General features: G+C 42.5%; 1 protein-coding gene across 2 annotated transcripts; it reads right to left on the bottom strand.

Moving 5' to 3' along the window:
- Positions 1 to 2,952: 2,952 nt before the first annotated feature.
- Positions 2,953 to 11,017, bottom strand: LOC306913608 (uncharacterized protein). 2 transcript variants are annotated; one of them, XM_079490381.1, is made up of 3 exons: positions 9,938 to 11,017; positions 8,785 to 8,989; positions 2,953 to 6,791 (listed from the first exon to the last, which is right to left on the bottom strand). In XM_079490381.1, the coding sequence occupies exons 1-3, from the start codon at positions 10,078 to 10,080 to the stop codon at positions 6,348 to 6,350; spliced, it is 792 nt and encodes a 263-aa protein (XP_079346507.1). In that variant the 5' UTR covers positions 10,081 to 11,017; the 3' UTR covers positions 2,953 to 6,347. The 2 variants fall into 2 exon arrangements, 1 of the variants encoding a protein (XP_079346507.1); XR_013788578.1 differs by having other exon boundaries at positions 2,953 to 6,849; positions 8,785 to 11,017.
- Between the last annotated feature and the right edge of the window lie 15,498 nt (positions 11,018 to 26,515).

The following is a 26,515-nucleotide window of genomic DNA, read 5'->3' as shown; positions in this document are numbered from 1 at the left end:
ATATATATATATATATATATATAGATCTCTTCATATAAGAACGGTGTTTGAAAAATAAACCGATCATCCCGGCCTTTCTGTCAGGGGGGTGGCTGTGCGTCGTTAATGATGTCCATTCATATTTGATACAGCCAGTTTCTGGAGAAAATGGAATTACTTTGGCCGCAAAAGCCTTGAAACTACATATGAAAGCAATGTCGCTGCTAATATACGTCACGCCCAGCTGTCAACACATTGCGTTGCTGAGATTCCTCGTTGACGTAAGCTCAGCTGGCGGTGACTCGACTCGTACTAACCACGAAACATTACATATCAATACAATTTAAAAAAAAAAAAAACTTAATTAACATGTCAGTTTCTGTTGTGCGACGGGCAGCTGCAACCACCGCCTACCCGGAAATGTAGTCTATGGGTTGTTTGACTCGTTTCTAATTATTGTGTTACTCTTTGGGTATATTTGTACACCTTCAGTCGATGCTTCTATGAGTGAAAAGGGATTCATGTTGAGTTTCACAGCTGTCTTAGCGTGTTGTACCAGAAATATAAGAAGTGAAGAAATAGACGGCGGAATAATACTCAAGTAAATAAACAATACACCAGGAGGCATCAGCGTAGTGTTGCTGGATCTCAGTACGACACACGTCACTGAGCAAGTTTATTCACACCTGGTTATATACAGATCAGTTAACAAGCACTTCCGGTCTGGGGTTTGTTACTTCACAATAAGAGTCCATCAATAATAAAATATATATACAATTCAGATCATAACTTCCAACACGGTTCTTATATGAAGAGATCTAAAATCCCCCTATGGCTATTTCAATGCAAATAAAAAGTACACGAACCTGTGGACTGGCGCCCTCTACTGACAGTGACGTCAGGACTTCGGTGCTCTATTGCGATAATATAAAATTAAAAAACATCCATATGTCACTTCCTATTGGAAGGTGGCTGTCCCAACCTCTAACCGCTAAATTTCAATTCATGAAAAAGGTATTTTTGTCCATAGCTCTAATGGGCATTAGAGCTATGGACCAGAGCTAGACTACACCATGATATATTAGAGCTATGGACCAGAGCTAGACTACACCATGATATATTAGAGCTATGGACCAGAGCTAGACTACACCATGATGTATTAGAGCTATGGACCAGAGCTAGGGGCACCAAAATGTGGTGTTCTGATTGGTTAATGGGGGCACTCCCTGAGTATAAAAGTACAAACTTTTGTGTATGTTCACATGACCTGATGAAGATCATACCCATGGTGTGCGGGCTCCATCCAATACCTACTGAAGTTTCTTTAGCCCAGCACCCAGCCTGTTGATGTGCGTATTCTACGTCCGCCCCAGAGCTAGACTACACCATGATATATTAGAGCTATGGACCAGAGCTAGACTACACCATGATATATTTGCATTGATATACTTTGCATTGTGAATAAAAAGGTAGCCACAGTGTGGTTGCAGTGTAATGCTGAAGGTTTAATCACAGGGCTGTCTGCTTCATGTATTAAAGGTTTATTCACAGGGCTGTCTGCTTCATGTATTATAATTAAAGGTTTAATCACAGGGCTGTCTGCTTCATGTATTAAAGGTTTATTCACAGGGCTGTCTGCTTCATGTATTATAATTCAAGGTTTAATCACAGGGCTGTCTGCTTCATGTAATATAATTAAAGGTTTAATCACAGGGCTGTCTGCTTCATGTATTATAATTCAAGGTTTAATCACAGGGCTGTCTGCTTCATGTATTATAATTAAAGGTTTAATCACAGGGCTGTCTGCTTCATGTATTATAATTAAAGGTTTAATCACAGGGCTGTCTGCTTCATGTATTAAAGGTTTAATCACAGGGCTGTCTGCTTCATGTATTAAAGGTTTAATCACAGGGCTGTCTGCTTCATGTATTAAAGGTTTAATCACAGGGCTGTCTGCTTCATGTATTATAATTAAAGGTTTAATCACAGGGCTGTCTGCTTCATGTAATATAATTAAAGGTTTAATCACAGGGCTGTCTGCTTCATGTATTATAATTAAAGGTTTAATCACAGGGCTGTCTGCTTCATGTATTATAATTAAAGGTTTAATCACAGGGCTGTCTGCTTCATGTATTATAATTAAAGGTTTAATCACAGGGCTTTCTGCTTCATGCGTTATAATTAAAGGTGTAATCACAGGGCTGTCTGCTTCATGCATTATTATAATTCAAGGTTTAATCACAGGGCTGTCTACTTCATGTAATATAATTAAAGGTTTAATCACAGGGCTGTCTGCTTCATGTAATATAATTAAAAGTGCATTCTGGTATTGTGAATCAATGGATTGAGAGCTATCCTTACTTTCATGAAAGCACCAACTTCAGGGTTTACTGACTGACCTATAGTAACAATAGCACAGCGAGTCTCAGACTGGGGTCATCGGCTATTTGAAACTAGCCAATCTACGAGCAATTGTTGATCAGCTATTTTCAGACATTTAAACTCAGTCAAATACATATAAAATCACATTGGTAGGGTCTATAGTAAACACTATGAGTCATTAGTCGTCTGTTGCTATGCAGCTTTCAGCCCCATGTACAGTAACAGTCAGCCCAGTACAGCATTAACAAATCCCTGATTGATCTAAAAACAAATCCACTATATTCACCAAGACAGACAAAGCATTAAAACGTTTCCTTTGGAATGTCAAAGTGATCTATGACATGCAACAAAAAAATAAATCCACCAGTTTATTGTAACCCCCACTAAAAAAAAAAATTGGACAGGATACAGAAGTATGGTACGAGCATAACAAGTTTTATTTATACAAATGGTACAAAAGGCTTTTATTTGTATATCAGAAATTGTTAAAGTAGTGTTTGAGATTATACTTAAAATGGAATCCTGTTCATTTTCCTCATAGACTTCAGAAAGTATTTATTTAAAACGTTCATAAGACTAGTAAATGACCTTCATAGCTGGGTCCCAATTCGTGGGTCCCAATTAGTTATAATCGTGCACTTCATGACAAGTTCTTCAATTTTGGCATGGAGTTAGGGATGGGCATTATGGTATATAACCATATAACATCCAGTATGAAAATCAAACACTTGTCATTAAGTGCACGATCTTGTTGCTTTTGGACGAATTGGGACCAAGCTATCACCAGTATAAATGACCTTCGAAATGGTGAAACACGACATACAGTAAGACTAGTAAATGACCTTCATAGCTGGGTCCCAATTCGTGGGTCCCAATTAGTTATAATCGTGCACTTCATGACAAGTTCTTCAATTTTGGCATGGAGTTAGGGATGGGCATTATGGTATATAACCATATAACATCCAGTATGAAAATCAAACACTTGTCATTAAGTGCACGATCTTGTTGCTTTTGGACGAATTGGGACCAAGCTATCACCAGTATAAATGACCTTCGAAATGGTGAAACACGACATACAGTAAGACTAGTAAATGACCTTCATAGCTGGGTCCCAATTCGTGGGTCCCAATTAGTTATAATCGTGCACTTCATGACAAGTTCTTCAATTTTGGCATGGAGTTAGGGATGGGCATTATGGTATATAACCATATAACATCCAGTATGAAAATCAAACACTTGTCATTAAGTGCACGATCTTGTTGCTTTTGGACGAATTGGGACCAAGCTATCACCAGTATAAATGACCTTCGAAATGGTGAAACACGACATACAGTAAGACTAGTAAATGACCTTCATAGCTGGGTCCCAATTCGTGGGTCCCAATTAGTTATAATCGTGCACTTCATGACAAGTTCTTCAATTTTGGCATGGAGTTAGGGATGGGCATTATGGTATATAACATCCAGTATGAAAATCAAACACTTGTCATTAAGTGCACGATCTTGTTGCTTTTGGACGAATTGGGACCAAGCTATCACCAGTATAAATGACCTTCGAAATGGTGAAACACGACATACAGTAAGACTAGTAAATGACCTTCATAGCTGGGTCCCAATTCGTGGGTCCCAATTAGTTATAATCGTGCACTTCATGACAAGTTCTTCAATTTTGGCATGGAGTTAGGGATGGGCATTATGGTATATAACCATATAACATCCAGTATGAAAATCAAACACTTGTCATTAAGTGCACGATCTTGTTGCTTTTGGACGAATTGGGACCAAGCTATCACCAGTATAAATGACCTTCGAAATGGTGAAACACGACATACAGTAAGACTAGTAAATGACCTTCATAGCTGGGTCCCAATTCGTGGGTCCCAATTAGTTATAATCGTGCACTTCATGACAAGTTCTTCAATTTTGGCATGGAGTTAGGGATGGGCATTATGGTATATAACCATATAACATCCAGTATGAAAATCAAACACTTGTCATTAAGTGCACGATCTTGTTGCTTTTGGACGAATTGGGACCAAGCTATCACCAGTATAAATGACCTTCGAAATGGTGAAACACGACATACAGTAAGACTAGTAAATGACCTTCATAGCTGGGTCCCAATTCGTGGGTCCCAATTAGTTATAATCGTGCACTTCATGACAAGTTCTTCAATTTTGGCATGGAGTTAGGGATGGGCATTATGGTATATAACCATATAACATCCAGTATGAAAATCAAACACTTGTCATTAAGTGCACGATCTTGTTGCTTTTGGACGAATTGGGACCAAGCTATCACCAGTATAAATGACCTTCGAAATGGTGAAACACGACATACAGTAAGACTAGTAAATGACCTTCATAGCTGGGTCCCAATTCGTGGGTCCCAATTAGTTATAATCGTGCACTTCATGACAAGTTCTTCAATTTTGGCATGGAGTTAGGGATGGGCATTATGGTATATAACCATATAACATCCAGTATGAAAATCAAACACTTGTCATTAAGTGCACGATCTTGTTGCTTTTGGACGAATTGGGACCAAGCTATCACCAGTATAAATGACCTTCGAAATGGAGAAACACGACATACAGTAAGACTAGTAAATGACCTTCATAGCTGGGTCCCAATTCGTGGGTCCCAATTAGTTATAATCGTGCACTTCATGACAAGTTCTTCAATTTTGGCATGGAGTTAGGGATGGGCATTATGGTATATAACCATATAACATCCAGTATGAAAATCAAACACTTGTCATTAAGTGCACGATCTTGTTGCTTTTGGACGAATTGGGACCAAGCTATCACCAGTATAAATGACCTTCGAAATGGTGAAACACGACATACAGTAAGACTAGTAAATGACCTTCATAGCTGGGTCCCAATTCGTGGGTCCCAATTAGTTATAATCGTGCACTTCATGACAAGTTCTTCAATTTTGGCATGGAGTTAGGGATGGGCATTATGGTATATAACCATATAACATCCAGTATGAAAATCAAACACTTGTCATTAAGTGCACGATCTTGTTGCTTTTGGACGAATTGGGACCAAGCTATCACCAGTATAAATGACCTTCGAAATGGTGAAACACGACATACAGTAAGACTAGTAAATGACCTTCATAGCTGGGTCCCAATTCGTGGGTCCCAATTAGTTATAATCGTGCACTTCATGACAAGTTCAATTTTGGCATGGTGTTAGGGATGGGCATTATGGTATATAACCATATAACACCATACGAAAAATCAAACACTTGTCATTAAGTGCACGATCTTGTTGCTTTTGGACGAATTGGGACCAAGCTATCACCAGTATAAATGACCTTCGAAATGGTGAAACACGACATACAGTAAGACTAGTAAGACTAGTAAATGACCTTCATAGCTGGGTCCCAATTCGTGGGTCCCAATTAGTTATAATCGTGCACTTCATGACAAGTTCTTCAATTTTGGCATGGTGTTAGGGATGGGCATTATGGTATATAACCATATAACACCATACGAAAAATCAAACACTTGTCATTAAGTGCACGATCTTGTTGCTTTTGGACGAATTGGGACCAAGCTATCACCAGTATAAATGACCTTCGAAATGGTGAAACACGACATACTATAGTAAGCCCTCCGAGACCATGGACTACAGCCTTTCGCTTTTCACCTTTTTCAAATCCTCAAAAATCATGCAAAAAGTGGCACACTTGTATGCCCTCCGAGACCATGGACTATAGCCTTTAGATTTTCACCTTTCTTTCAAATCCTCCGAAATGGTGAAAAACTACATACTATAGTATGCCCTCCGAGGCAATGGACTATATAGCCTTTAGATTTTCAGTGATTTTCACCTTTCTTTCAAATCCTCAAGAATGATGAAGAATCGCGCACTAAAGCGCGCCCCTCAATGACCTTGACCAGTAAAAATTACCTTCATAAGACTAGTAAATTACCTTCACCAGTTTAAATGACCTTGACCAGTATAAATTACCTTCATAAGACTAGTAAATGACCTTCACCAGTATAAATGACCTTCACCAGTATAAATGTCCTTGCCCAGTATAGATGACCTTCCCTGGTCGACTCTCCTGCTGGTGTACTAGTAGATCTGAAACGTTGGCGGTAGGTCTCTTCGGTCACATTGTACTTGGCAAGGACAGCAGCTTTGATGTCGGAATAGGTGAGAACGCTGCTCGTCCATGCTGGCATAGGCCTCCAACGCTTTACCGGTGAGAAGGGTGACCACACGAGCAGCCCACTCGTCATGATTCCACCCCCGTGTCCGGGCGATGCGCTCGAAGCGGATGAAGAAGCTTTCCACGTCTTCTCCTTCACTGAATTCTGGAATCCGGGCCCCGTCGTACCGGCGGATGGGCTGCTGCTCCGGTTGAGCATGTGTCGGCGTTGTCCATCGGCTGGGCTGCTGGTGTTGTTGAGCTGCAGTGGGCAGATCATAGGGACTCTGGTGACCAGCTGGGTCATCAGTCCCCCGTTCCTGTTTGGGTTTGTGATAAACAACAAATTTCAGATCTCAATCTTCAAATCCTCAAAAATCATGCAAAAAGTGGCACACTATTGTATGCCCTCCGAGACCATGGACTATAGCCTTTAGATTTTCACCTTTCTTACAAATCCTCCGAAATGGTGAAAAACTACATACTATAGTATGCCCTCCGAGGCAATGGACTATATAGCCTTTAGATTTTCACCTTTCTTTCAAATCCTCAAGAATGATGAAGAATCACGCACTAACGCGCGCCCCTCAATGACCTTGAACAGAAAAATGACCTTCATAAGACTAGTAAATTACCTTCACCAGTTTAAATGACCTTGACCAGTATAAATTACCTTCATAAGACTAGTAAATGACCGTCACCAGTATAAATGACCTTCACCAGTATAAATGACCTTGCCCAGTATAGATGACCTTCATAAGACTAGTAAATGACCTTCATAGCTGGGTCCCAATTCGTTATAATCGTGCACTTGATGACAAGTTCTTGAATTTTGGCATGGTGTTAAGGATGGGCATAAGGTTTTGAAAAACCATCGCCAACGAGTTGGGCTCGTCCCCTAGTGGTCCGTTTGCAATGAATCTAATATTAAATGGGCCAGTATATGGTTAAAAACCATAATATGGATAAAAGAAAATATTCAATGGATTCTATTAGTATTGGCTATGCTAAATAACATTAAAAATGTAGGGGAAAAAAAACTTCTGGAAAGGCATCATTTTCAAGATTGCGTCCACGGTGGCCTCAGTGAGCCTAAAATGCCTATAAACTGGGATTTAATACATAACAAATCATAACAATTATGCACTTGGTGACAGGTTTTAGATATTTGGCACGATGTTAGGTATGGGCATAATGTTTTAAAAAACCATTGCAAACTAGTTGGGCTCGCCCCATAGTGGTCTGTTTGCAATGAATCCAATGCTGGCCTATTTAACATTGGATTCATTGCAAACGGACCACTAGGGGGCGAGCCCAACTCGCTTGCGATGGTTTTTGAAAACCTTATGCCCATACCTAACACCATGCCAAAAAACAAAAACTTGTCACCAAGTGCATAATTGTTATGATTTCTTTATGTATTAAATCCCAGTTTATAGGCATTTTAAGCTCACCGAGGCCACCGTGGACACCATCTTGAAAATGATGCCTTTCCAGAAGTTATTTTCACCCACATTTTAATATGTTATTTAGCATACCCAATACTAATAGAATCCATCCACTCGTTTTTGTTAACGGGTCGCGCTGCTGCCTCCTGCATTATGTGCAAATTCGAAACAGGTGGTATGTTGGGCCGTTCAGTGACTTATGACGAGTGCTTCCAAACTCTAGCACTTAGAAAAAGAATCACCTGCACATAATTTCTTGACAGAAAGTAGCTCATAACATGTATACAGGGGATATTTATGAAAACCAAGCTCGGCAGATTGAAAGAGGATAATTCAAGCTTGGACTACAGCTGCAATTTTTGTGAGTTAACTCACAGACAAGCAGATCACAAACCAAATTGGATGAGTGGGGAGTCAATGGAGGGTATTGCAACTCTAGATTCATCCCATTGTAAACAAATCTAGAGTTGCAAATTGCGGCTAGCCCAAAAGGTACATCGTGATCTACCAGTAGATCACAAAGGCTGTGCAGGTAGACCACATGGCATGCCCCTGTATATAATCTATCACTTGAATTAAGGTGACTTTATTGATTGACATAAAAAAGGCCTGTCAGCTCAAATGTTGCACACAAACATCAGTAGCATTACAAAGTGATTGTGACAGTAATAATTGATAGTGCGTGTAACAGTGTGTTACCAAGTGGGATCGTAGATCGGCTGTTTGTCAGTAATAAAACCATAAAAATGACATAATGTGACAGAGCAGCCTCTGTCAGAGTAATGTTGTTCAACATGACTTCTGTACCTGGGCCAGTTGTTGTTTTTGCTCCTCACTCAGATGTTCAGGAGGCTCGATGGCACCCCCTTGTGGTCCAACTGGTTCCATGTCACTCTCATCATCTCCATCCTCTGCTACCTGCACCATCATCACTGGTTTTGCAGCTGGGGCCACAGCCCTCTCCTTGAATTCTCTCAGCAGGTTGACATGCAGAATCTGCTTCTGGCGTCTCCTTTCAGGGCACAGGATTTCATAAGTTACTGGTCCAACTTTTCTAGACACAACATAAGGGCCCTGCCATTTAGCAAGTAACTTAGATGTACCGGATGGGAGCAGTAACAATACCTTCTGCCCAGGTTTCCAGGGGCCCCCTAACCTGCCTGCCATAAACCAACTCAAAAGGGGAAAAACCAGTTGAGGCTTGTGGAACCTCTCTGTATGCAAAAAGCAGGAATGGAATCCATTTATCCCAATCCCTACCCGTCTCATCCACAAACCTTTTCAGCATGCTTTTGAGTGTACCATTAAAGCGTTCAACCAGCCCATCAGTTTCAGGATGATAAGGTGTAGTTCTAATGCCCTTGATGCCCAGCTGCTTGTACAATGTTTTCATCAGCTTTGACATGAAGTTGGCACCCTGATCACTTAAAATTTCCACCGGAACACCCACTCTGGAAATCAGATCAATTAGACACCGGACTATGTGTTTGACTTGGATAGAGCGTAATGGATAAACTTCTGGGTATCTTGTTGCATAATCACAGATTACGAGAGCGAATCGATGCCCAGAACTGCTTTTCACCAGTGGACCAATTATGTCCATACCAATACGCTCAAATGGTGTGCCAATTATTGGTAAAGGCTGCAACGGTCCTCGATCTGATTTCCGGATTGGAGCTACTTTTTGACACTCTGCACATGTCCTACAGTACTCCTGAACATCCTGGTAAAGTCTAGGCCAATAGAACCTGCGACTGATTCTGTCATAGCTTTTCTGTTGGCCTAGATGTCCCGCCCATGGAACGTGGTGTCCCAAATTTAGAATTAACTGATGGAACAATTTAGGAACAACCAACCTAGGTACCTCACTGTTTGCATTGTACAACAGGTCATTTTTGAGAATGTATTTATCACCAATGAGATTAGCTGCTTTAACAGGTTCACCATCTACTTCACATACCTTATCAAACAAAGGTTGAAGCAAAGGATCTGCTCTCTGTAGCTCTTTAAAGTTGTCAGGGACTTGCCACTGTGGGTCCAGCAGAGTGGTGTCAGGATCTGGCGCAACCGGGACTGGATCCTGCACCCTGGCCTTCCCCACATGCTTGGCGGCGCTGCTTTTTATCCTTCCTAACCTTTGTACCACCCTCAAACATACTTTGATGTATATCAGGAAGGGGTTGCAAACCCTTGGCCTGAGACCTAGTAACCACAGCACATGACTTTGACACAGCCTGAACAAGGTTAGTTAGAATTGGTAGATCCTCCCCCAAAATGACATCATAAGCCAGTTGATCAACCACCCCCACCAGCATCATGTATGCTTGGCCCTCCACCCCAATATTCACAACAGCAGTAGGATACATTTGTTCTTCCCCATGAACACACCCCAAACCTACTAGGTTATCAAAGTTTAAAGACTCATTATTTACAAACTTTGCCTTCACCAGTGTCTGGGAGCTACCGGTATCCAACAGTGCATTAGCAACCTGCCCATTAACAAGAACTGAGGTTGCATATATAGATTTGGGCCTAGCAATTTGCATAGTGGGTTGATAAACAACAAATTTCAGATCTCAAGCCCATCAAACAACTTTTTCTCATTTCTTTGTTGCTTATACATGAATTCTCTCATTTCATTCATAAATTGTTGCCCAAAAGGAAGGCCCTCTTGTGAAGTAGGAGTACTTAACTTAGTTGGAAGGTTTTTCTCAGGTGGCCCCTTTGGCTTTACTGAAGGACCTGGGTGTGGCACCAGCTGCTGGTCCGCCGCTAATTGGGATCCATCTGATGCCGTGGGCCCTCCCCCACTCGCCTCAACCACCAGCTCCTCCTCTAGCTCCTCCTCAGGCTCCTCAGGCTCTTCTGCCATCAGCCCTGGGTTTTTCCGGGTAGGTCTTAATTGTTTGCTACTGCACCCTCGTCCAGCCATTTTAGGTTTTCTACTGACAATTCCTCCTGGGAGGCTTTACAATTCCACCACTGCCACCAATTGTTACCAAGTGGGATCGTAGATTGGCTGTTTGTCAGTAATAAAACCATAAAAATGACATAATGGACATGAGGCAGACTTGCAGGTGAAAGATAAGTTTAATTAATTCCAGGCCTGGACAACATAAGTGAAAGAAAAACCTCAAAGAACATAACAACTTAACAGAGAGGTACTGGAGTCAACCTCTCCCCATGGCAGCCCACCCTCTACTGAGCCATTTCCCCTTTATATAGACTCCTGACTCCACCCCTGGCTAAGCAGTCAGCAAATCACAACGCATTTAGCAGCACACAAGACGCTCCCCCTAAAGCAATCAATCAGAGCTCTCTTCAGGCAATCAAGGCAGCGTCCCAATTACAGCATCTGCATAGATAAACACAAGTAGGTTAGATTCACATGTCACAGCAGAATGTGCACCTTCTGTGGGACTGAGAATCAACTTGTTACAAATACAATACAGAAACAATACAATGAATGTGTATTGTTGAACAACATTACTCTGACAGAGGCTGCTCTGTCACACAGTGTAACAGTGTTAAATAGTTCTATATTGTGGCAGTAATGATTGCTATAGTGTGTGTTCAGTAAGTGTTAAATAACTATATTGTGACAGAATATTCCTGTCTCTCCAGCTCTTTAATAAAATGCTGTACTGGGCTGACTGTTACTGTACATGGGGCTGAAAGCTGCATAGCAACAGACGACTAATGACTCATAGTGTTTACTATAGACCCTACCAATGTGATATATGTATTTGACTGAGTTTAAATGTCTGCTTTGTTGAAAATAGCTGATCAACAATTGCTCGTAGATTGGCTAGTTTCAAATAGCCGATGACCCCAGTCTGAGACTCGCTGTGCTATTGTTACTATAGGTCAGTCAGTAAACCCTGAAGTTGGTGCTTTCATGAAAGTAAGGATAGCTCTCAATCCATTGATTCACAATACCAGAATGCACTTTTAATTATATTACATGAAGCAGACAGCCCTGTGATTAAACCTTTAATTATATTACATGAAGCAGACAGCCCTGTGATTAAACCTTTAATTATATTACATGAAGCAGACAGCCCTGTGATTAAACCTTTAATTATAATGCATGAAGCAGACAGCCCTGTGATTAAACCTTTAATTATAATGCATGAAGCAGACAGCCCTGTGATTACACCTTTAATTATAATACATGAAGCAGACAGCCCTGTGATTAAACCTTTAATTATAATACATGAAGCAGACAGCCCTGTGATTAAACCTTTAATACATGAAGCAGACAGCCCTGTGATTAAACCTTCAGCATTACACTGCAACCACACTGGCTACCTTTTTATTCACAATGCAAAGTATATCAATGCAAATATATCATGGTGTAGTCTAGCTCTGGTCCATAGCTCTAATATATCATGGTGTAGTCTAGCTCTGGGTCTGGTCCACAAGATTCGATACTCCACCAAGATACCCATGTACCTGTGTAGATACTTCCTTAATGTTAACGAAGTCCACACCCACAACACCAGAGGGAGTGCAACGAATCATGTTCTACCCAGATTCGGCACAAACAAGGGACTAAATTCTTTTCGCTCCTATGCCACCAAAATGTGGAACGCCCTACCAACAGTCATTAAGACATGCGAATCCCTTGACTCCTTCAAAACCGCTCTCAAAGGGCACCTACGGATGGCTGCAATTCGAAACTGGCCCCGTAAAATCTGAATCCCCCCCCACCGCCCCCCCCCTTTTTCCCTCACTGTATATGTTTCTTTTCCCTTTTTACCTCCATTATGATGAATTCCTGTACTGTTCTTTGTCTATATAGAAGTGTCTATTTGTACGTCTCTAAATGTTTTGATGATTTGAACATGGTGGACCCTGTTGTAAACAAGTGTAATGCTTAATTGGGTCGTCCACTCACAGTTAACAGCCTTTGTATTGAGTTTGTGCTTGAAATGTACTGTAATTCTGCAAACTGTTAATAAAATTTTCAATCAATCAAAAAAAACTCTAATATATCATGGTGTAGTCTAGCTCTGGTCCATAGCTCTAATATATCACCCGTTTCGACTGGTATCAATGGACAAGACCGCAGTTATCAGTTAGGATCAGTACGATTGTTTCGAGCTAGTATGGGCATGCTCTGCCAACGGCTCAGTCAGTAGTTCTCCGTGATTATTTCGCTTGATTATCACTGATGTCCTGACGGAGGCACGCCGTGTCTGGTGGCCTTGAGCTACGTGAGGCACCGCCGAGCGAGGCGCTAGCCGAGCGAGTCGCCGTGCCGAGCGTTGCGAAGACCACCAGACCCGACTCAGCGCCGTCCGAGTTACGTCCCGATAGGCAGAGAATAGTATATATTAGTAGCCCCAGTTTCCATGCACCGACAATAGTTGGAAATGACACGTCCACCAGGGGGAAACCTTGACCAGGCTATGGTGAGTATGCCAGTATGGCCATACTGGGCCCATAAAATGCATGATAAACGGACATACTGGCCCATGGTGTAGAATAGCTCTGGTCCATAGCTCTAATATATCAGCTAGCTGTAGTCAGCACAGTAGATTCATATTTCAATCGATCTGGGACGTTAACATTGTACCAAACTGTGTTCAATGAATTGCCTCTTCTGCTACATTAAACAGCAGTTAGTTATTATTGAGACTCAGAGAGCATGTTGACATGAATAGCTTATTTAAAGCATCTCTGTGTTATAATTCATGGGTTTGATTGATTGATTAAATGAATATTTTATTAGACAAAAATGTAGAACAGTACAAGTCCCGTCAAAACAAAATAATTCACATGCAAGTAAAGGCATGGTGTTGCAAAGCAAAAAAAAGCACTGGTAGTAATATGTACTATCCAAGCTGGTTGGAAGCCCTGCAGAGCTGTGACCTGCTGACTGCCTCACCGTAGTCCATTTCAATATGAAATGCACTATTTCACTAGAGTGTACAGACGATGTGTTCAGATTACCACACCTGAAACCCACTTTTAATATATTGTCTATCATAAAGTAGGCTAATACAACATCATTTGTGTGAAAATGTTAATTATCATATCAATATTTAGAGCACACAGACAGCTCTGTAATTACATTGATTGATTGATTGATTGAAATATTTAACAGTTTGCAGAATTACAGTACATTTCAAGCACAACTCAATACAAAAACTTAACTGTGAGTGGACGACACCATAAAGCATTACACTTGTTTACAAGAGGGTCCACCTTGTTCAATTCATCAAAACATTTAGAGACGTACAAATAGACACTTCTATATAGCCAAAGAACAGAACAGGAATTCATCATAAAGGAGGTAAAAAGGGAAAAGAAACATATACAGTGAGGGGGGAAAAGGCATTTTGGATCAGTTGGAGGGGCTTAAGTGCGCATGCCGGTAGGCCAGTAAGGAGGGAGTTACAATAGTCAAGTTTTGACAAGACTGTTGTCTGGATTAGGAGCTGGGCTGACTTGACCACAATGGAAACAAGCGAAGGCTTTTTTGTGTCTAAGTCCATTTGGCGTTTTTTAAAATGATGTAATTTTCTGTAATTTTCTTAAACTGCCAATAAAGTATTCTATCTATCTATGGGTAGGGATGGAGCTGGGCTGACTCCTGGGTAGGGATGGAGCTGGGCTGACTCCTGGGTAGGGATGGAGCTGGGCTGACTCCTGGGTAGGGATGGAGCTGGGCTGACTCCTGGGTAGGGATGGAGCTGGGCTGACTCCTGGGTAGGGATGGAGCTGGGCTGACTCCTGGGTAGGGATGGAGCTGGGCTGACTCCTGGGTAGGGATGGAGCTGGGCTGACTCCTGGGTAGGGATGGAGCTGGGCTGACTCCTGGGTAGGGATGGAGCTGGGCTGACTCCTGGGTAGGGATGGAGCTGGGCTGACTCCTGGGTAGGGATGGAGCTGGGCTGACTCCTGGGTAGGGATGGAGCTCGGTAACCGATACCCGAAAAAATCCGATAAGAAGCTTATTGAGTACCCGTTATCAATAAACTTTGGGCTTATCAAGCTTGTTATTGAGCATAGCGGCCTTCCGTCTGTTATAAAAGTACTGTATTTGAAGGCCCTATAGTAAAAGATACTGGTTCTGTTCAGAATTTATTGTCTCCCGTCTTTCCACAAAATAATAGAAAATGCTCGATAGTGGGCTCGATAAGAATCCGGCTCGATAAGCCTGATCGATTAGGTGATCGTTATCAATAAAACATTAACAAGCTCCATTCCTACTCCTGGGTGAGGAACGGTCTAATTCGAGTGTAAACCTACAGGATCGAGTGACAGCTGTGATGTGTGTTTTGAACGAGAGCTGACTGTCCAGGACAACACCAAGGTTCCTGGCTGTCGGGACAGACTTTACCAGGGCGTTGTCTACGGAGATAGTTAGCTCCCGCATAGGGCAGGACTTAGCTGGGAAGAACAGAAGCTCAGTCTTGTCTGGGTTCAGCTTGAGGTGGTTGGAAGACATCCACTGTGAGATGCCATGCCATGCATGCCATGCATGCCGTGATGCGCTCTTCCACCTGGGTGGCAGAGGGGGGGAAGGATAGAAACAGTTGTGTGTCATCGGCATAGCAGTGATAGAATATATTGTGAGCCGAGATGATAGTGCCAAGGGATTTAGTGTACAGTGAGAAAAGGAGGGGACCAAGTACAGTTCCCTGTGGGACCCCAGTTTGGAGTGTACGGGGGGATGATAGCAAACCTTTCCAGGAAACCTGGTAGGTCCGGTCAGAAAGGTAGGAGGAGAACCACTTCAGCGCCGTCCCGCCGATGCCTAGATCAGCTAGGGTGTCTAGGATTAGCTGGTGGTTCACTGTGTCAAATGCCGCCGATCTAGGTCTAGGAGAATCAGGACTGCAGAGTGGGAAGCTGCCTGGGCAGCATGTAGTGCTTCTGTGACTGCGAGGAGTGCAGTTTCCGTGGAGTGTGCCTTCTTGAATCCTGACTGGTTGGGGTCCAGCAGGTTGTTCTGTGAGAGATGGAGAGAAAGCTGGTTAGAGACAACACGTTCAAGGGTTTTGGAAAGAAAGGAAAGGAGTGATACCGGTCTGTAGTTCTTGACATCTGAGGGTCAAGAGTTGGTTTTTTGAGGAGTGGTGATACCCTGGCTGACTTGAAGGCAGATGGGACGCAGCCTGAGGTTACTGAGGTGTTGATGATGGAGGTGATGAAGGGGAGCAGGTCGGGTGCGATGGTCTGGAAGATTGGAGACGGGACGGGGTCGAGAGGACAGATGGTAGGTCTAGTGGATGTGACTAGTTTTAGGACCTCGTCTGCGGATAGAGGAGAGAAGGAGGACATGCATGGTATGTTATGGTTAGCATTGGTTGAGTCGAGTGCTTCTTTATGGGGGAGGGGGGTAAAGGAGCTACTGATATCATCAACCTTCTTTTCGAAGTAGGTGGCAAAGGCCTCCGCGGTGAGGGATGAGTTTCCTTGTGTTAGAAGTGCAGGATTGTATTTTGGTGTGGTAGAAGGAGGTTTTAGCAGTGGTTAGTGAGAGGGAGAAGGCAGAGAGGAGTGAGTGAAAGTGGGAGAGATCATCTGGTAGCTTTGTCTTGTGCCACTTCCTTTCAGCTGCCCTGAGAGGTGTTCGTTCAGATCTGAGGGTTTCAGATAACCAGGGGGGGGCGGTGGGGATGAGCGAGCTGGCCTGGTCGAGAGAGGGCAGTGTTGGTCAAATGCAGATGAGATAGAGGAGAGGAAGGATGTGGTTGCGGAGTCGGGTGAGAGAGAGAGGGGAAGGACTCCAGGGAGGGTAGAGAGGAGAGAATAGAGGATGAGAGGGAGGAGGGGTTTAGGGACTTGAGATTGCGTCGGGTGGTGACGGTCGGAGGGTGAGTAGGTTTAGGTGGGAGAGTAGAGAGAGAGAGGGAAAAGGTTATGAAGTGGTGGTCAGACCTAATTAAGGGGGTAACAGAGGGTGTGGAGGGGGAGCAGGCTCTGCAGAACACGAGGTCCAAAACATTACCAGCCTTGTATGCAGGAATATGTGTTTATAAAGCTACAGCAGAGGTGTGTGAGATCTGGTAAACATGTTCAAACTCTTAAACCCTCTATACTAACGGCTGACCAGGGTTCCCCACTGGGCTCTGTACTTTTCCTCCTTTTCTCCCGCCTCCCCTCTACACCAAATCTGTTCGCCGAAAATAGCAGATCTGCAAGCTCACTACGGGTCACCGCGGTGCGAGCTTGTAGATCGGCTATTCCCGGTTCCACGCTTATATTCTTCCAGGAAAACATTCCCCACAGTGTTGATTTTGTCGACTAAAACTATGATGGAAAATGTCCGTCGACTACCTTTTTTCACTGACGAAAACTAAATAAAAACTAAAAAACTAAGCTATGATGACTAAAACTGACAATTTTGTCAACAAATAAAAACTAGACTAAAATTTTAGGAAGGGACTAGTGGACAATAGATCCAGTATAAGTCATGTTACACTTGGATGCATGCTGAAAATAGCAGATCTACAAGCTCTACAAGCAGATCTACAAGCTCTACAAGCAGATCTACAAGCTCACGACGCGTCGCACTGCGACGCGTCGTGAGCTTGTACATCTGCTATTTTCAGCAAGTGTAAAAGTAGGCATTACATCAAGGCCCGACAAAATACATTTTAGTCGACTAAATCAACTGCAGATTCAGTCCACTAAACATTTAGTCGACTAAAACTAGACTAATGACTAAAATAAGACTAAAAACTAAAAGTAATTTTATTCAAACGACTATGACTAAATCAAAGTCAACACTGAATTCCCCAGTTTATTTCCAGTGAAGAGGTTTTGGTGTAGAGGGAGAAAAAAAAGATCAGTACAAGTACGATGGAGCCACCTAGGGGCTGCTCAGAGTCACTACAGGTCAAGTTTTACTAAGTATTGAGGATTAAATGTGTGTAAATTCACACAAACATGAATCCAACAGATCGACACCAAACATTCTGTGTAAACAAACACACATTGATTTACACATCGCTGATGACAGAGATGTCAGACTAGAGTCTCTGAAGTTTAGACCAAGTCTAGTTTAATCTGCAAAAAACAATTTTATACATGTATGTATTGGAGGGTAGATTGATAGAAGGTAGATTCATACTTCAATAAATTGTATTGTATTATACCGGCATACTTTATGAATCAATCTGTTGTAGAAAACATTTTATACATTATGTATTGGGGGGTAGATTGTATTCTAAGATTTGTGAATCAAGGATCTGTTTTAACATGAATCAAGAATCTGTTTTATGATACATAACTTCAATAGATTGTATTCTGTTCTATACTGTATTAAGGATCCGTTTTAGTTTTTTTGTTGTTTTTTTGGTGAAAATGCTTAATTCTGATTTTGTAATTTCTTCATTGTAATGTATTGGTGGACACTCAGGGATGAGATTAAAAAAGCTACAAATAAAATAATAAAATTCAATCTCAGATCAGGCTTCCGCTGAATTTATTCATCATGATGATGTAATCTAAATGAAATAATGACGTGTTCATTGGAATGAAACAACCTGTGTCATTAAAAAGGTTATCTTTGGAGACACTTGCTCTTTTTGTTTTGCTCTTTATTAGGTTGGCGTTTCAGTCGCTTAGACCTGCCTCAGGACAGACAAGGTGGTGAAATATGGTGAAAAGAATATGCCCCCGGCCCTGCTGATTTGTGCCTGTAGCCGGCACTGCATGTGCACAGATTGGTTGATTGAATGAAGTATTTATTAACAGTTTGCAGAATGGAATCACAACTCAATACAGAGACTGTTAACTGTGGAGGACACACTGATAAAGCATTACACTGGTTTACAACAGGGTCCACCATTTTCAATTCATCAGAGTGCAGAACAGCTATAGTGTATGAAACAAATTAATTCCAACTACCATAAAACAATGGGGCCCTTCCCCATATATGGGAATGTCAATATATGACACACGCACGCACACACACACACATCCTTCCATTAACAGCCACACCACTACAACGTCCTAATAGCTATGTAGGGTAATACGGTATGGAGCTGCACTAATTTATCTGTTAATTTATGTCACTAGCAGAGATTCAACGTTTGCCACCTGAAAAGTACTACAAAAGAGCTTAATTAAACAGAAACTACAACATGTGGCCACCTGGCGGGAAGGAAAGTACAAGAGACCAAACATTTGGCCTGGGCCATGGCTCAGTGGCCCAGGCACCTTGGCTGGTAATCCAGTCTGGCAGTGTGCCGCGGGTTCGACTCCCGATCCCGAAGGCCTTTACTGCATGTCTTCCCATAGATATATATAAACTCTAGATGGCTCAAGGCGGAGTTTCTGACGTCGTTCACCCGGCAGCCATCTTACTTCGGGGCTACAGTACAGTATGTTCAATGGCAGCTCAAACAGAAACAGTCATAACTCGCTCAAATCTTGACGGATTTACAAACGGGTTGGTTTATTACAAACGTTGTCAACGTGGCTATGATTCAGGACGCTTATCTGCTTAATTTTTTTTATATGAACGTCGTATAAAAGCATATAAGTATGCGGACGTTTCTGACGTTTATAACAAACCAAACCGTTTGAAAATCGGTTGAAAATTGAGCAAGTTATGGTCATTTAAGAGTACATGCCCCATAGACACAATGTTATGTGGCCCGAGGTAAGATGGCCGCCACGTAACAACGTCGCTCTCCATTGGCCAACAGCACGGGTGAGCTATCTAGAGTTTATATATATCTATGTGTCTTCCCCCCATCTCTCTCCCCATTTCCTGTCAGCCTACTGTCTGTCCCTCCATACAAAATATAAAATAAAGGCAAAAGCCACAAAAAAAAAACATTTAAGAGACCAAACATTTGGCCATCTCCTCAACAGTTGGGTTATACTAGGCCTATCTCACAGCCCTTCCCCGCCCCCTTTCCACGCCCCCTTTCCAGACCTAGTGGTGTTGACGTGATCCATAGCCATACTCATGGACCAGAGCTACATCCCTACCTGCTTTCTCCGCACCATTTAAGGCCGTTTCCAAATGTTAAAATGTAAAAGACCAATATTATTATGACGGAAACAAGATGTTAAGACCGCTAAACCAAATAGAATAAAGTTTACCTTCAGAAAAGGTGTTGTTTATGGCTTCTGAATGTAGGTCTTTTAACATGTAATGTCTATGGAGTGACGTCACGTCAACACCACTAGGTCTGGAAAGGGGGTGTGGAAAGGGGGCGGGGAAGTGCTGTGAGATAGGCCTCTTGGGTACCTGAGAAGAAAACTACAAGATATTCAAACATTGGCTACCTCCTCCTGACAAGAAAACTACAAGATAGATACTCAACCATCTGAAACAAAAACAAACCTTACTTCCCCTGAGATACGCGAGGCCGGGACACCGCAGCGCACTGGACCACGGTCGGGTCAGTGCGAGGGTTCGCTGGGTTCATCGCCGCTCCGTTGGGGTCCGTCGCGGTCCGTCGCGGTCCGCAGCCAGAACTTTGGTATGACCCAGTTTACTTCCTGCGCGACGACCCGCCCGACCATGTACACCCAGATTCCACACACACACAATAAGTATTTGTGATAATGGCAATACTTTTGGGATATTAGTCATAATTGTAAGTAATAATCGTCATAATGGTTTCCATGTTGGAAAGTAGAGGAAGTAGCAGATCTAGGAGCTCAAAACCCGGTTTGATCTCGTAGATATGCTACTTTCACTTTCACTATTCACATATTTTTTCCCGTAAGTTATTGAATTATGCAAGTTATTTTGTCAGCTGCGCAGCGTTTGTTTACAAAGCCTTAAAAAGCCAGAAAATGTTTTATTCATAACATTAGTACGACGGACTTAAATCGTTAATTGATCATTTATTCGAGCGACAATTATTAATCATGTATTACAAAGCAAAGGTCCTAATTGTGACGGGCCTAATGTACCTTAATTAATGTACCCAGGCTTCAAAGGTACATTTGGGGATTCCAGACAAGATAGGTACCACTATCGTGGTCCGGGGGGAGACCCTCGACCCTACCCCCGGCGTTCCAAGGAGGATTCCAGTCATCAAGGGTACCAGGCATCATTTTCCTTAAAAAATAAGAAAAAAAAGGAATAAAGAAACAACCATTTTTGAAAAATCTTGAAACTGTGGCACAAATCTTTGAAGATATATTCTTTCAGAGCGAACATTTTTAACTCAAATCTTTGCTTCTGGGGGGGGGGGGGGGGGGGTCCCTGGAACAACATATTTTCAGATGGGGGTCGTGTACAGATAATAGATAATTCTGGGGGTCCTTGACATGAAAAAGGTTGAGCACCGACAATATAGAAACAGTGCCTCTCATGCACCTGTCTGTACTGCACTGTGCTCTGTGCTGGTGTTACACTAAAACATCAGACCAGTCTGAAGTGAGTGGTGCAACAGCACCCCCTATTGGTACTCTAAACATCGGGACATAGGTTAGGACAGGGGTTCTCAACGTTTTTGGCCGGGGACCCCCGAAAATGCTTTGGCAACGTCTCGGGACCCCCGCCCCGCCCCCTCCCGACCCCAATATAAATTGACTGCTACAATAACCTTAAACCATTTTGGGCGGGAACCCCTTTTGGTGTTTTAAGCATTGTTATAATTTAGCTATTTAAAAATAGCAGATCTACAAGCTCATAGCGCGCCACCGAGTGGCGCGCTACGAGCTTGTAGGTCTGCTATTTTTGAAAAATCGTGAAAAAAAATTAAAAAACAAAATCTTTTTTTTTTTTTTTTTCTCAAAAATAATTTGGGGACCCCCTAAAATAATTTGGCGACCCCCCGAGGGGTCGCGACCCACGGGTTGAGAACCCCTGGGTTAGGACATAGGGACATTGCTGTTCCTTTGAGTGGTTGCACCACTCAAAAACTAGTGGTGTGACAGCATTAAAACACATTTTCACGATTTTTCACAAATTGCAGACCTACAAGCTCATAGTGTGCCACTCGGTGCCGCGCTATGAGCTTGTAGTAGATCTGCTATTTTTCAATAGCTAAAGTATAACATAATGCTTAAAACACCTAAAGGGGTTCCCGCCCAGAATGGGTTAAACATGCATAAGTCTTTAGCCCATTTAGAGACAGCGTTTACAATGCCTAATCGTATCCATAAAAGAAAATGACACGTCAAAAGCATATTTTTGGCAGAAAAAAATAAAAATAGACGTGAGTAGTGGGGGGGATGGCAAGCTCATTGTGAGCTTGTAGATCGGCTATTTTCAAATGGACGAAAGGTAGGCCTACAGTAGCTCTGGTCCATAGCTCTAATAATGTATAGGCCTACAGTAGCTCTGGTCCATAGCTCTAATAATGTATAGGCCTACAGTAGCTCTGGTCCATAGCTCTAATAATGTATAGGCCTACAGTAGCTCTGGTCCATAGCTCTAATAATGTATAGGCCTACAGTAGCTCTGGTCCATAGCTCTAATAATGTATAGGCCTACAGTAGCTCTGGTCCATAGCTCTAATAATGTATATGCCTACAGTAGCTCTGGTCCATAGGTCTAATAATGTATAGGCCTACAGTAGCTCTGGTCCATAGCTCTAATAATGTATAGGCCTGGCTACAGTAGCTCTGGTCCATAGCTCTAATAATGTATAGGCCTACAGTAGCTCTGGTCCATAGCTCTAATAATGTATAGGCCTACAGTAGCTCTGGTCCATAGCTCTAATAATGTATAGGCCTACAGTAGCTCTGGTCCATAGCTCTAATAATGTATAGGCCTACAGTAGCTCTGGTCCATAGCTCTAATAATGTATAGGCCTGGCTACAGTAGCTCTGGTCCATAGCTCTAATAATGTATAGGCCTACAGTAGCTCTGGTCCATAGCTCTAATAATGTATAGGCCTACAGTAGCTCTGGTCCATAGCTCTAATAATGTATAGGCCTACAGTAGCTCTGGTCCATAGCTCTAATAATGTATAGGCCTACAGTAGCTCTGGTCCATAGCTCTAATGCCTTCATTAGAGCTATGCTCTCGCATGAAATGCAGACCAGCCTCTCGACTGTAGCGAAAATAAAGGGAACGTTTTTGCTACTCACCAATACAAAGGTGTCTTGGGTTATATATAAAGCCTACTTTCCTTGGTGGACGCACTCTGAGCCCCCCATGCACCACACGTATAAAATGCACTTTTTGGCCAGAAAGGGATTTATTTTTTCACTGGAAGAATAATACTTTTACTCCACTGAACCCTTTACAGATATTGCCAAGAGAAACCCCCCCCGGTGACGAAAAGAAATCCCTTTCTGGCCCGTGTGGTGGAGGGGCTCAGAGTGCGTCCACCGCAGGCCCGTGTGGTGGAGGGGCTCAGAGTGCGTCCACCGCGGAAAGTAGGCTTTCTAATAACACAAGCCGCCTTTGTATTCGCTACAGTCGAGAGGCTGGTCTGCATTTCATGCGAGCGCAGGAAGACGAGTATAGCAGCATAGCTCTAACGAAGGCATTAGAGCTATGGACCAGAGCTAGGCCTACAGGACTGAAGTGGTTATATTTTGAAATTTTGAAAGTTTTTTGATGATTGATTGAAAAATGTATTAAAGGGGAAAACCACCCATTTTCAACATTTTACTATGTCATTAATGTACCTTAGAGCTGTTGTGTGGAAATAATAAAAAAGTCCCCCCATTTTGTGTTTCCTAGAACTGTAATTATGGAAAACATCATTAACATGGTGAAACACATCTTGATGACATCATCAAGATGTGTTTCACCATGTTAAGGATTTCTTTCAGACCTCCAGTTCTAGGAAACACAGAATGGGGGAACCTTTTTATTATTTCCAAGCAACAGCTCTAAGGTACATTAATGACATAGTAAAATGTTGAAAATGAGTGGAATGCCCCTTTAACAGTTTGCAGAATTACAGTACATTTCAAGCACAAACTCAATACAAAGGCTGTTAACTGTGAGTGGACGACCCAATTAAGCATTACACTTGTTTCCAATAGGGTCCACAATGTTCAATTCATCAAAAGTAACTAGTAACTAAAGTTTTCAAATAATTGTAGAGGAGTACAATATTTACCTCTGCGATGTAGTGGAGTAGAAGTTAAAAGTATTGCAAATTGGAAACACTCCAGTAAAGTCAAATAAGTACCTCAATTGTACAGTACTTGATTAAATGTGTACATGTACTTTACACGACTGCTGGCTTGCCTCAGGCCAAACTTAAAGGGACACTTCACCCCTTTTGCAACCAGAACTTATTTTAATGCTGTTTGGGAGACAAGAAACACTTTCCTGGGGTTTTTATGTGGGTAATATGTTTTTTTTTTAGATATTTTAGTGTTTCAAAGTGTCCATGAAGTCATGGACACTGGGCTCACTTACTTCCTGGACTACTTGTTGTCTCAGTAAGACAGCCCTCCCCCTATCCACAAGGAGGAGCAGTGCATTATGGGAATTGTAGTCCAGGAAGGAAGTGAGCCCAGTGTCCATGACATCATGGACACTTTAAAATACTAAACATTTTCTAAAATATCTAAAAACACATATTACCTACATTAAAACCCCAGGAAGGTGTTTATTGTCTCCCAAACATAATTAAAATAACATCTGGTTGCAAAAGGGGTGAAGTGTCCTTTTAACTCTCTTCACCTGTAGCAGGTGAACCATATCCCAGTCAGTTTGGAAATAGATAACTAAGGCCTGTGAGTAATCTACACCAGTGGACACGATATTTATGAGCTACTTTCGGTCAAGAAATTCTGTCCAGGTGAATATTTTTTAACGTGTTGGAAGCGCTCATCGAAGTCACTGAACGGCCTGCGTACCACCCGTTCGAATTTGCACATAATGCAGGAGGCAGCAGCACGGCCAGTTAAAGGGACACTTTTGCATTTGTGTTTTGCAAAAATATATATGTTAATGACGTATAGAAGATGTAGAACACTTTCCTGGGGGTCTTTATGTGTGTAATATGTGGTTTTAGATATTTTAGATTTTAGCACTGAGCCCAGTGTCTCTGATGTCATGGACACTGGGCTCACTTCCCAAGAAACACCTTCCTGGGGTTTTAATGTAGGTAATATGTGTTTTTAGATATTTTAGAAAATGTTTAGTATTTTAAAGTGTCCATGATGTCATGGACACTGGGCTCACTTCCTTCCTGGACTACAATTCCCATGATGCTTTGGTGCACTGCTCCTCCTTGTGGATAGGGGGAGGGCTGTCTTACTGAGACAACATGTAGTCCAGGAAGTAAGTGAGCCCAGTGTCCATGACATCAGAGACACTAGGCTCACTGCTAAAATCTAAAATATCTAAACCCACATATTACACACAAAGACCCCAGGAAAGTGTTCTCTTCTAAACGTCATTAACATATATTTTTTTGCAAAAAGGGTGAAGTTTCCCATTAATAAAAACGAGTGCTTCCAAACTCCAACACTTAAAAAAAACAGAACCGTCTGAGTGAGTGGTACTGTACTGTACTGTACTGTACTGTACTGTACTGTACTGTACTGTACTGTACTGTACTGTACTGTACTGTACATTACAGTACAAGCTCTCCTCCCTGGCCTCTGTGTGTTAGGCTGCACAACAGTGACACTTGGTGGTGACAGGGGCGACTGTGGCACAGGAGGTAGAGCAGGTCGTCCAATGACCCATGGGTCGGCGGTTCGAATCCCGGCTCCTCCTGTCTACAGGTCGAAGTGACCTTGGGCAAGACACTGAACCCCAAATTGCTCCCGATGTGCTCGTTGGTACCTTGCATGGCTTCCACCGCCATCGGTGTATGAATGTGTGTGTGAATGGGTGAATGTAATGCACAATCTATGTAAAGTGCCTTGGATAAAGGCGCTATATAAATGCACCATTTACAATATGCTATTTCCGTGCTCGGACACAGGGACACGCACACATAGCTGTCTATAGGAGTGGTTGTAGCCCCTCTCGGGACCCCCCGGTTGAGCTCTTTTCATCATCACCCATAGGGTCCCTAGCCATCGGTCCTAAGCTAAATGGAAATTATGGAATATAGACGGACTTGCCTTCGTTAACGTCCATGCTGCGCTGTTTGTGTGATAGTGATATGTTCCAAAAGAAGCATATAGGAGCTATAGGAGACAACGGAAACCTCAACAGGGCTCCAGCGTGCGACCTATTAGGTCGCATATGCGACTTCATTTATTAAGGGTGATACTTAAAATTGAATGAGGTCGCACAGGTGCGACTTGCTGGAAGGATGAGTGGAGGAACAAAAAACATCCCGCAGTGCTTGCCCGTTCCATTGATTGAAAACATTGGACGTTCGCCTGACGCCCAGTGTTCAAAGAACGATCGTTCACGAAAACCCACGAATAAGCCCTTGGATGGTCAGAGCGGCGCGATTACATACAAAGTCAATTCAAAGACGAGAATTGCGCAAACGGGCGCGGCGCCACCTGCCGCGGTACAAACTGGACGAACCGAGGCGAATATATATTCAGGTCTGAACGCAGCTTATCCGACACAAATTAACTAATCTTTCTCAGCTGTACAATTTCACTGGAGCGTGCAGCGCGCATATCTAACTGCATGATGATCAGTCATGATCTACACAGACAG

The sequence above is a fragment of the Electrona antarctica genome (assembly GCF_951216825.1).
Source record: "Electrona antarctica genome assembly, chromosome: 21".
Taxonomy (NCBI): Eukaryota; Metazoa; Chordata; class Actinopteri; order Myctophiformes; family Myctophidae; genus Electrona; species Electrona antarctica.
Note: the sequence above shows the minus strand (reverse complement) of the source record. Positions and strands in the feature narration are given on the sequence as shown.